Source organism: Monodelphis domestica, chromosome 2 (genome assembly GCF_027887165.1).
Source record: "Monodelphis domestica isolate mMonDom1 chromosome 2, mMonDom1.pri, whole genome shotgun sequence".
Taxonomy (NCBI): Eukaryota; Metazoa; Chordata; class Mammalia; order Didelphimorphia; family Didelphidae; genus Monodelphis; species Monodelphis domestica.
The window spans coordinates 327985354-327997312 of NC_077228.1; the positions used below are offsets into that span (position 1 = coordinate 327985354).

General features: G+C 37.7%; 1 protein-coding gene across 1 annotated transcript in view; it reads right to left on the bottom strand.

Annotated features, from left to right (window-relative positions):
- Positions 1-9020, bottom strand: part of IMPG1 (interphotoreceptor matrix proteoglycan 1) — a 194373-nt gene extending 185353 nt beyond the window's left edge. The window contains exon 1 of the mRNA XM_056814722.1: positions 8930-9020. Coding sequence (XP_056670700.1) covers positions 8930-9020 — 91 coding nt within the window. The remainder of the gene's footprint in view (positions 1-8929) is intronic.
- Between the last annotated feature and the right edge of the window lie 2939 nt (positions 9021-11959).

An 11959-nucleotide genomic window follows, 5' to 3' on the forward strand; every position in this document is an offset into this window, starting at 1 on the left:
CATGAATAGGATAGTGATTTTTTGTGCTGCAGCCATAATTCTAAATAAGGAGACCTAAATGGGTCAAATGGAGCCCTTAATGATTACTATACAGAAACATTTTACTTTCATGCACCCCTTCTGGCAAAATTAAACCTTTCATTAACAGAAGGAACTTTTTCTTGGTTAGGAAAAATAGGTTTTCAGAAAATATTCCCCTTCTCATCAGAAAAAAAGAAAGGAAAAAAGCTATAAGACTTAAGAGCCAGGAAAAAATGTTATTTCATGTAAAAATTAAATGAAATTCTTCAAACTTTGGGGGCTATTTATGCATGAAGAACTATCCCAGGTGCTGAAATTGACTCTATTATGACCTTTCACTCACATTTTTAAATGACTAGCTTACTACCTGTAGATAGGATACTTAAATAAACATCATGGATGGACATAAGATGCATTTCTCTCTGCAGTGACTGTTGTTTGCTCCTTTAGCAGACGAGAAGAGAGAATATGCTTTCCAAATGAATCAACTTCATGAAGAAATTCTGGGTTCTTTTCGATTGCTGGATTGACCTACTGAAGAGAAGCATTCTTTTGTATTTCCAAAATGTCCAAAATCACCAGTGAGTCTTATTAACTTGCAATCCTGAGCCATGCCAAGAGGAAAAAGTTGTTCATTTTTTTTTTTTACTATTTTAACCCAATTATAGCCTTGGTGAAAATTCATTTCAATTCAACTCAGCAATGATTTCCCAACTTCTACTATACTAAATGCAAGGCATTGGGCTGTTGCTCAGGATACAAAGGAAAAAAAATGAAATGGTCCCTGACCTCAAAGAGTTTAAATTCTGCTTGTGGGATGCAGAATACATGTAGATAAGGAAATATAAGGTTCCAAAACAATTTTAGGAGAAGAGCTTTAAAGGCAGAGGAGATAAAGAAAAGCCTTACCTAAGTGATACTTGAATTGAGGTTTATAGAGGACTAGAGATTCCAAGAAGTCGAGGTGACAAGACGGTGCATTCCCAGCATTGGGGTAAACAATGATAACCATTTCCCCACATTATAGTGGAAGATAGAATGACATGTTCAGGTAAAAGCATCTAAATTTGGCTAGCAAGTTAAATGTGTGATGGGTAAGGATGCAAATAAGTTTGGGAAGGCAACCTGGAAGGTGGCTTGTGAATGATTTCAAATGCTGGGGGAGTTAGTGGGTTTTTTGGAGATAATTAAGTGAGAGTTTGCTTTTATCTTCTCCAGGCTCTCCTGATATTGACATTAAGCTTATTATGTCACTACATGAAGGTTCTTGAGCAAAGGAAAGTCATGGTAAGACCTATACTGTAGTGATATTCTTTGGCAGTTCTGCAGATTATTTGGAATTAAGAACCAATTAAGAAGTTATTTCAGTGGTCCAGTTGAGAATTGATGAGGATCTAAATTAGAGTAATAATGACATAAATGGAGAAAAGAGAGGGGCTGCTGGACATACAGAGGTAGAATCAATAAGACTTCACCATTGTTTGGGTATGGAAGATAAGAGAAAAAGAAGATTGTGTTGCTTTTAATAGAAATAGAGAATTTAGGAGGTGAGATATGTTTAGGAGAGTTATTTCCATTTGTACATGTTGAGTTTGAGGTGTCTGTGTAACATCCATATAGAGATGTTTGCATAGAAATGACAATTAAAGCATTGGGAAGTGATGAGAAAAGTTCAATAAATATTTGTGGAATTCCTACTTCCTATATGCTTGACACAACTGAGGGAGATACTCTTGTCCTCAAAGAGCACTCCATCTTGTAGATTGATACATAAATAAGGATAATACAAGATAGAATATGAAAATGTCCAAGAGAGATAAGATACTGTGAGAGTTCATAGGAAGAGGATATACATTCTAACTAGAGAGATAAAAAAGACCACTTGAAGGAGGTAGCATTTAAGTGGGATCCTGAAGGATTTCAAATGATGGAGATATTAATGTTAATTTAAGAGACCCAGTCAGGAAGGGTATTCCAGACACAGATAATATGAATAAAAGTATGAAAATAAGCATGATTACAAGTTGATTGCCTTGGCTGATGTCTAGGGTATGGGATGAACTGTCACTTCTAACAAAGACAAAATGCCCAAGGTCTTATCCCCTGCAAGGTTGGTTAAGTTCCTTCATTATTAACTAAGGTTTCACCCAATGTAGCAAGGTACAATATCTCACATAGCTCATATGGCATTATTGTTTACTGCTTGGTAAGCAGAGAAAAAGGCAATTGAAGAGGGGAGAGAAGCAGTAATACTTAAAGCAGTGCCATCTAAATTAGGGATAGAACATCAGCACTTACCCTCTTAATCTTTATCCTTTCTCATATCAGCAAACAGTTAGAGAACTGCACATAAAATCCATCTGCAAGGAGAACTAGGCAAAGAACAGATGGAATCCGACAAAAGCTGGTTGCAACAAGATAGAAGCAGAGAGGCAGCAGTTTTAATGAGAGTGGCCATGATAACAGCTAAGGAGAATGGACCAATATCCTCATCTACCCTCATTATTTTTTTAGATTCTTCCACACTGGAGGATTGAAATAACAACAAAGAACCTTTTCCCTTCTGGAGATTCATCAGGTCTTTGGGTCAACCCTCTCTCCAGCTTTAGCTCTGTAGAGATTGCCCTAGCTTGGCCTTTGATCTCTCACTCACAAGCAATCTAACCTCCTCAAACCTCAATAGGAAACAAAGTGGAAATGAAATGACTTGGGCCTTTCCCTTTTTTGACACAAATAATTGTAAATAGAATAATAGGAGAAACAATTGACAGCTGATGTGAGAGACAACTAAGTGGTGCACTGGATAGGGGTGCTGGAATCCTGAAGAATTGAGTTCCCATACTGGCTCTGATATTTGAAGGATATATAATACCAGTCAAGTCACTAAATTTCTTTATGCTTCAGTTTCCCTAATTATAAAATGAGTATACTAATATCACCTATCTCACAGGGTTGTGAAGCTCAAATGAGATTACATATTTAAAACACTTTGCAAATTTTAAAGTACTGTATAAATGACAGTTATTATTATTAGAGTAATATAAAGTGCCATTTTGTGACTTTCCTTGTACACTACTGTGGTCAGATGACATTTGGAGTATTGTGCTCAGTTCTGAAAACACAAATTAGAAGGGATATTAATAGACTGGAGAGGTTCTAGTGAAAGCAGTCATGATAGTAAATGATCTTATGATCAAGTCATATAAGGATGAAGGACCTAGGGATGTTTAGCCTGAGGAAGAGAAGACTTGGTAGGATTTGACAGGTATCTTTAAACCATTTGAAAGGTTTTCACTTGGAAGAAAAATCAGATTTGTTTTATTTGGCCCTAGAAGGCAAGACTAGGAGAAATCTATGGAAGTCACAGAGGCAAATTTAAGTTCATTATAAAGAAACACTTCTTAACAGAACTGGCTAGAAGTAGAATGAATTGTTTCATTCTAGTGGATATCTCCTCACTCAGATCTCTGATGACCACTTATTGGGTACATTGTAGAGATAATTCTTTTTTGGTCATGGTTTGAATTAGTTGGCATTTAAGGATTCTTCCAAATTTTAGAATCATATGATTTGCACAAGATCACTTACATTCATGATCAGAATTTGGATTCAGATCTCCTGGTTCTGTATCTAGTTTTTGTTTTGTTTTGTTTTGTCTTTAGACTCTGATATATCCTTTCCTTTCTCTTTACATGAGGCAGAGAATTAATTCATAAGCCATAATTAGAGGCCATAAGGTACACATTTTAAAAACTTCCATTGTCTCATTCTAGGACAATTGTACAATCTAAAGTGTTAAGTGTTGTGACAAGTTCAATGACATAGATTTTGGGAAAAAAAAAACTTACTTTGGACAAAGTCAACATGGATGAGATGGGGATCATAGGAATTTCTAGTTTCCACAGAAATGACCCATGGCATCATTAGCTGAGGAAGCAAAATCTTCCCAGTGTGGATGAATCAGGATCAGAGTCTAAGCCTGACTAAGGGAAGGTTCATATTCCTGAGTTAACATGCTCAATTTATCTGAGCATTTTTAACTTCTGTGTCACTGGGAGATGTCTTCTAAACTGCAGTGGAGAGGGAATTTATATTCTGGGAAGTCATTTCTATACTTTAATAAAACTAAAATCATCATTATATAAATTCTTTGAGAGTAGGAATCTTTTAATTTCTTCTCTGGAGGAAAATAATTATAGAGTTTCCCATAGGATCTCTGAATTATTTGGTATGGTGTTTAATCTCTTTTTTATTTGGATTACTATTTTCCTCTGCCCTATTATTAGGGATAATTAATGATTTATCTGTGTGCCATTTTTAGACTCTGAACTAAGGAAGGATGAAACCAAAGACCTTTTTTTTTTGCTAGGTTCTCTGTAACTCTCCTTACATTGTTGTGCAGTATAGGTGGCACCTGATTTCATGATCAAATCAATGTGGTTCTAGAAAGTAGATCATTAGTGTCATAAAGTTGACTGAGCATGTGCTGGTTTTTGTTACATTTCTCTGTTCTAGCAAATATATTTGGTATTATATGCTCAAAGTTTCCCAGTTTTACCTCTAGATGGCAGTTGTATGTAAGTTTCTTATATTTGCATTCCAGATATTTAGTACAATGCTCAGAACATAGTGGATATTTAACAAATGTTTGTTGATTGATTAACTATCGATGATAACACTTGGATGGGTATCCAAAAAGGTATATTGGAAGTCCCAGTTTTTGTCTCTTAGCATTTTGCCAGTTACCTAATTTGGCTCTGCCTTATCAATTTCCCATTTTTTTTCTATCTTCATTTCTGTCAATAATGCAAATCTGACATTAAGGAAATATCTTGTAGCCCTAGGGTACAGATTATTAGTTTCTTTGGCTTCCTTTGAGAACCAGTTAAAATCCCACCTTCTATAAAATGCTTTTCCCAGGCTCCTTTAATGCTAGTGCTATCTGATGATTACCTCCAGTTTATTCTGTATACAATATTTGTTTTATAATTGTTTGCACATTGTCTCCTCCATTAGATTGTCAGGTCCTGGAGAAAAACACTGTCTTTTGCCTTTCCCTGGCACATAGTAGGTGCTTAATAAATGCTTTTTGACATGCATGACATGAGGAAAATTCTGCAAGAAGTAAACAAACTCAGGTACACTCACTCAACAGAAGCTACGGCGATTGTGGTCATAGGCAAGTGACCCAGATATTACCACATGTTTATTAGGAGTCTGAGGGTTTAACTTTGTCAAAGAGAAGGTAACTGCTAAAGTGGTGAAGGTGTAGCATTTACTCATTAACTGATGCCCTTACTAGAGGCAAATAACATGTACCTATTAGGACCAATGTTAGGAACTCAATGCTGGTGATCTGATGTAGCCATCTTTGTTTGAATTCTTACAGAGAAAGACTGTATCTGCACATTTATACCTGAAATGATAATATAAGAGGATGATGTGCTACAGAAAATTCCCTTCATCTAGTGCTTGAGATCCACACTCACATCTGATCCTTCATGTGAGTCCATTGGATCAGGTCATTTGAATCTAACCAAAAGAACATCATCATCACCCTTATCATGCCTGACATTTATATGAGACTTTTGAGTTTGCAGAGTACTTTTCATACATTATCTCGTTGGGCACTCACAATAATTCCAATAAAGAGCTATATTGCATGTTGTCCTCATTTCATAGCTGGGGAAGTAGATATTTAGAGGTTAAGTGACTTGTCCTTAATCACAAAGCTAATAAGTAACTGAATACTCTAGGTCATGAGCCTACACCAGTGTACTTCCCATTTCCAATCAATTAACCAATAGATTTAATTACATGTTTTTAAAAAGGCATTACTTAAACAGGAGAGCAGAACAGTCCTCCAAAACCTGAGTTGAACTTTTCCACAAAGACACGCAGAGTCCAGAGTAGGGAGAGGGGGCACAAACTTGAAGTAGAACTGTAACGAAACATATGCATGTTGCCAAGGCAGCTCCCAACTCCAGAAAAGCAGGACTTCAAAGTCTTCTCTCTCGAAGCATTGGTGAAATTCACTTCAGGGAAGGGGCTTGGTATGGATGATGGATGTATTGCTGTGTTGTTAGGCTGGACTAGGGCCCTGCAGAGCATGCATGGTGTCTTAACTAGACAAGTGGCTCAGATATTTCTATTATTGGCAGGGCAAGACCTGTTGGACAGGCCAATTTAATGCCTGGGGCTGAGCAGGACCCTCCACTGCTAGACTGGCTGCTCAGAAAATATAACATTTTTGCTGGATATATTAGGTTGAGCAGGTTGCTCAACTCCTGGGTTGGCTCTTCACAAGGGGAAATTGCTATTCCACGGATAGTCTGGACAAGTTGCTTGGCTGATGGGCTGGCTCTTCACAGGGTGTAGCATCTGTTCTGGATGGGTTGAATCTCTAGATTATCCTGCAGTTCCCACAACCTCTAGGCTCTGATTCAATTTAGGTTTTAGTTTACTTTTTTAGTTGAGGCTTTACAATGCTTTTTAAAAAAAAGTTGGAGGACTATTGTGTACTTTTAGAAGTTTAGGACTGGAAGAAGCCTTTCTAGAATCTCAGTTTAGAGGTTATTATAGAGCAGTGATGGCAAACTTTTTAGAGATGGAGTGCTGAATCCCACCCCCACCCACCCCCAAGACCAAGTGCTATGCCCTTCCCCCACATCAAGTGCTGGGTGTGCTCTGCCCCCCTCCCTTACCCTACACAGGGAAGGGAGAAGGCACTCTCAATGGGCTTCTGGGCAGAGGAGTGATTGATATGAAAAAGTGTTATCAGACACAGTGGAGAGAGGGAGGAGAGCTGCTCCACCATAGTGCCTTTGCCTTTTTAGTAAGAAACTTGGGGAGGGGAGGAGGGCTGTTGAATACCCACAAAGAGAACTCTGCATGCCATCTTTGGTACTGATGCCATAGGTTCACCATCACTGTTATGGGGGTGGGACATTTGGGGGTGGATTAAGGAAGCCTTTCCTATTTGGCAATTCTTGTTATTTTAGAACTGGATTCTCTTGGTGAGGAAGTTTGACCAGTCTTGGTGATTATCTAGTTATAATTTTCAGGTTCTTTTTTGGATAAATATGTGACTGTGGCAAAGATTTGTGAGGCAAACTTTACTAGGAGTGGGGTTTGGGAAGCTGGATTGGGGGGGATGCAGTTGAGCTATCCAAAGTGCCTATTTGCATCTGAAAGGTCCTTATCTTTACATTTTATTATCTGTTTGTCCCTTATGATCTTCAACTTAGTTGAAATCCAACTAGTGAACACCAGTACATGGGCATTCTGTACTTTTGTTCTTGAGACTGTAAGGAAACTTGAGTTGGCATTCTTTTTGTCTGAAGACAATGGGAAAGAAAGAGGCTACTGGCCTGATTTGGTCAGATTTTTATGGATGATGCCTATGGATGAGAAGTGGTTTCTGTCTAGCTTAGTTTATTGGAAAATATACTTCTATAGATTCAATATTTCTAGTCTTAAGAAATGACTCCTGAGGAAGAAAATAGTACCCTCATTATTCTGCATTTTTGAGATTTGGGGAGATATTCCAATCACATTCTACTGGCTATATCTTTATTTTACACATGATTGTCATGTAGAGGTAGAACCAGGAGACTAAACATATATTGCCACTGTTGGAACAGACTACTGTAGCAAAACCCAGCACATGTTCACTACCTTATGATGTGGTTTCTACTGCCACATTGACTGGATCATGAAATCACTGTATAGCAAAGTGTTAGGGAAGTTACAGAGAACACAGAAAAGCAGGTCTTTAGTTTTGTCTTCCTACAGCTCATAGTCTAAAACATTACAACACACAGATATCATTAACTGTCATTGACAATGGAGCAAACTCTTGGGAAAAAATAGCAATTCAAAAGAAAAGAGATTATAAACACCATCCCAAATAATGCAGGGATCTATATGGAATTATATGATGATATCTTCTCAGATGGCCTTAAAAAGACTATAATTGTTTTTATTGGATATTATAAACAAACGAGCAGCATTATGGAAGAATGGAAATTGCTTGACTTGGAGTATAGGAGAGATCCAAATTAAAACCCCATCTCTGACTCTTAACAGCTCTGTGAGCAGAGGGAGGTTAGTCAGCTTCTTTGAGCCTCAGTTTCCTCCTCTGTGAAATGAGAAAGATAATACCTGTATTATAGGTTGCTAAAAGGCTAAAAGGCTTGTTATTTGTATTTAGTTATGATTAGAACTGAAAGTAAATCTCTATATACATACACATGTATCTATATGTTTATATATGTATAGTTTTTGTTGTTCAGCAAGTTCAGTACTATCCAACTCTGTGATGATATTTGGGGTTTTCTTGACAAATATTCTAATTTGCCATTTTTCTTCTCCAGCTCATTTTACAGGTGAGGAAACTGAGGCAAACAGGGTTGTGTGACATTCCCTGGATCAGGTAACTTAAGTGTCTGAAACTGTATTTGAAAGTTGAATCTTCCTGACTTTGGACCCTACAATCTATCCACTATGCTACCTAGCTGATGTCTCTCTGTCTCTGTCTCTTTCTTTGTCTCTCTGACTCTCTTTCTCCCCCTTTATCTCTATTCTCTCTCTCTCTCTGTCTCTCTGTCTCTCTCTCTCTCTCTCTCTCTCTCTCTCTCTCTCTCTCTCTCTCTCTCTCTCTCTCTCTCTCTCTTTCCATCTCTGTTCTCTCTCTCTCTCTGTCCTCTGCCTCTCTTCCCCCCCCCCATATTTATTAGTTTAGCTTTTTACACACATATAGTCTAAAGCTAATCTTAACCAATTCCATATATATGTATGCACTGGGTATATTTCCCATTTACTGAGAATAGGCCAGGCCAGTTTCTATAGTGCTTTATGACCTATGAAACACTTTCTCACAGCCACTCCTTGCCAATGACCTGCTCACTCAGACCCCGACTCTCTGGCTCAGCTTCCTCCAGGATGGGCACTTTCTGTTCATGTGCAGAGATTCTGACAGGGACTCCACCCTGTGCCATTTAGATAGAGCATCTGTCAGGACTCATTCATCACCATCTCCAGATGCTGATATCATTCTCCTAGGGGGTCCTCCTGGGCCATGGTAATGCAGAGTTCATCGCTTTTTCCTAGCAGCATCTCTCACACTATGCTGGGATCTTGGCAACATCTCTGAATTACTTTTCCCCTGGCTCCTCCTGTAGGGCATGAGAATACCTCCTCAAACTGATTTCCAGTAAGGGCCCTGGGAAACCTGTCTTTCTCTAAAGTCAACATGCAGATTAAGTCATCATGAAACTAGTTTATACAAATACATTCACACATGTACAGACACACATAAATGTGTACACAAACATAGAAGAGGCTGAGTTCAAAACATGTTGGCAACAATTGTAGCTCATCAAAAGTGCAGTTCAAATAGGGTTTTTTGAATTGATTTTTCTTTTGCTCTGGATGTATTCACTTTACTAGCATTTATTAAGCTCTTCCATCCTAACATGTCAGGCACTAATTGATCAACAAACATTTGTTAAGCACCTACAATGTGCCAGGTACTGTGTTAAGTGGTGGGGAATCAAAAAGAGGCAACTGACAATCTGGCACTAAATGTAGGGACTGAAAGAAGAAAGGAAGAGAGACAACTCATGTTCTGTTTCCAGTACAGAAATAAGGAAGTGGAGTTGTTTGTTCAGTGGCACAAATGTTTAAAACAAGAGGATTAAAACAAGAGGATGACTTTAGGTTCTTTAAAAATTTTTTTAAATTAAAATTTTTTACATGTTGATAAAAGTTTAATATTCATCTTCTGACATGTTGTGATTCATCTCCTCCTCTCCCACCTCCCCAAGACAGAAGGGAAACTGATTGTCCTACATGTATAGCCATAGAGTACATATTTCCATGTTGTGAAAGATGACACATTGTTTACAGTAGAGAAAAATCATAGAGGAAACTGAAGAATATGCTTCAATCTATATTCAAACTCCGTTAGTTCATTCTGTGGTGGTGGATTGCCTTTTTTGTCATGAGTCCTTTGGGGTTATCCTGGATCCATGTATTGATAAGAGTTAAAGTTCTGTTAAAGGACAGAATGATGACAATCTAGCTCCTTTCCTACACCAAACAGCTCTGCACTTCTGTGATTTTGTTATTGTAGGTGTCTCAAACCCTCTGTGCCTAAGGAAGTTTGACTTTGAGAGTTTCTGTGACCAAAAAATTCATCCAACTGGGGCCAGTTCATCCTGGGAAGGTTAGTCCTTGAATAAACTCAACATCTCTGAAAGGTCTTGATCTTGATAAACCTTTCAGGCATGGTAGTATCTGCCAGAGTTTGTGAATGACTAGGAGAGCTTTCAGAATTCAAGGTCAGATCTGAGCAAGACTGTAGTGGAGCAATGAAGATCAAAATAAAATGGTAGCTCACTTTTATATAGCACTTTATCTATGGGGATGGCATACTTTCACATACATTATTTCTATTTCATTCGATCCTTTCAATAATCCCCTGAAGTAATTAGTGGTAGGGATTAGACTTTTGTTGTCATTGTATAGGTGATTATATTCCTATGGGTGCAGAAGCCCTTTGTAACACACACACACACACACACACATATATATATATGAAAAAATATATCTTAATTAATTGGAAAATATACTTCTATAGATTCAATATTTCTATTCTTAAGAAATGACTCCTGAGGAAGAAAATAGTACCCTTGTTATTCTGCATTTTTGAGATTTGGGGAGATATTCCAATCACATTTATTTATTTATAAAACCCTTACCTTCCATATTAGAATCAATACTGTGGATTGGTTCCAAGGCAGAGGAGTGGTAAGGGCTAGGCAATGGGGGTTAAGTCTCTTGCCCAGGGTGATTCAGTTAGGAAGTGTCTGAGGCCAAATTTAAATCCAAGACCTCCCATCTCTAGGCCTGGCTCTCAATCCACTGAGCTACCCAGCTGCCCACTCAATATATTTTTACCGAACTCTTAGCACCATGTCTGAAACACAAAAGGTGCTTAATAAATGCTTAATGACTTGATTAACCCAGTTGATAAGAGTGCTAAAAAGTTAAGTTAATGGCCATAGCCATTATTTGTCAGAGTTGGAACTTGAATTTAAATTCTCTGTTATTCTCTTACAAGCAGCTAAATGCCACAGTGGATAGAGCACTGGATTTGAAATCAGGAAGGTTCATCTGTATTAGTTCAAATCTGGCCTCAGACACTAGTTGTGTAACCTAATACAGTTCACTTGATTCTGTTGCCTCATTTTCCTCATTTATAAACTGAGCTCGAGGAGAAATGCCAAACCACTCTAGTATCTTTGCAAGAAAATCCCAAATGTGGTCAGGGAGAGTCAGAAATGATTAAACAATAACAACCTTTTTGGTAGCTTAGTAGGTAGATGGCTGGGTCTGGAGTCAGAAACACCTGCAATCAAAACCACTCACAAATACTTATTAGCTATGGGACTGGGGGCAAGTCATTTAACCTTTATTTGCTAAACCTTAAAATGGGAATAATAATAGTATTTATCTCTTAGGCTTTTGAGAGGATCAAATAATATTATATTGTAAAGCACTTAGCACAATCCTGGCACATAGTAAGTAATATATAGATTCTTATTTCCTTCCCTTTCCCATGAGACATCTCTCTATCCAGAATATCTATGATGTCTCATGTGATACAAATAATGTAAATATTATCCCTATTTTACATATGAACAAATACACTCAGAAAGGGTAGGTGATACAGTTTTAAAACAAGGTCACACTGCTAGTAAATGATGTAATGAGGACTTTAACCTAGTTCTTCTGACTCAAGTTTTATCTAATTTCCACTCTTTGTACAATATTCTTGCCATGCCGTCTTATGCTAATGTTCCCTTCCCATAGTGTGACTAAGACAAGGAGAGAAGCTTAAACTTTAATTTTCAAATCATGGAGCCAGACTACA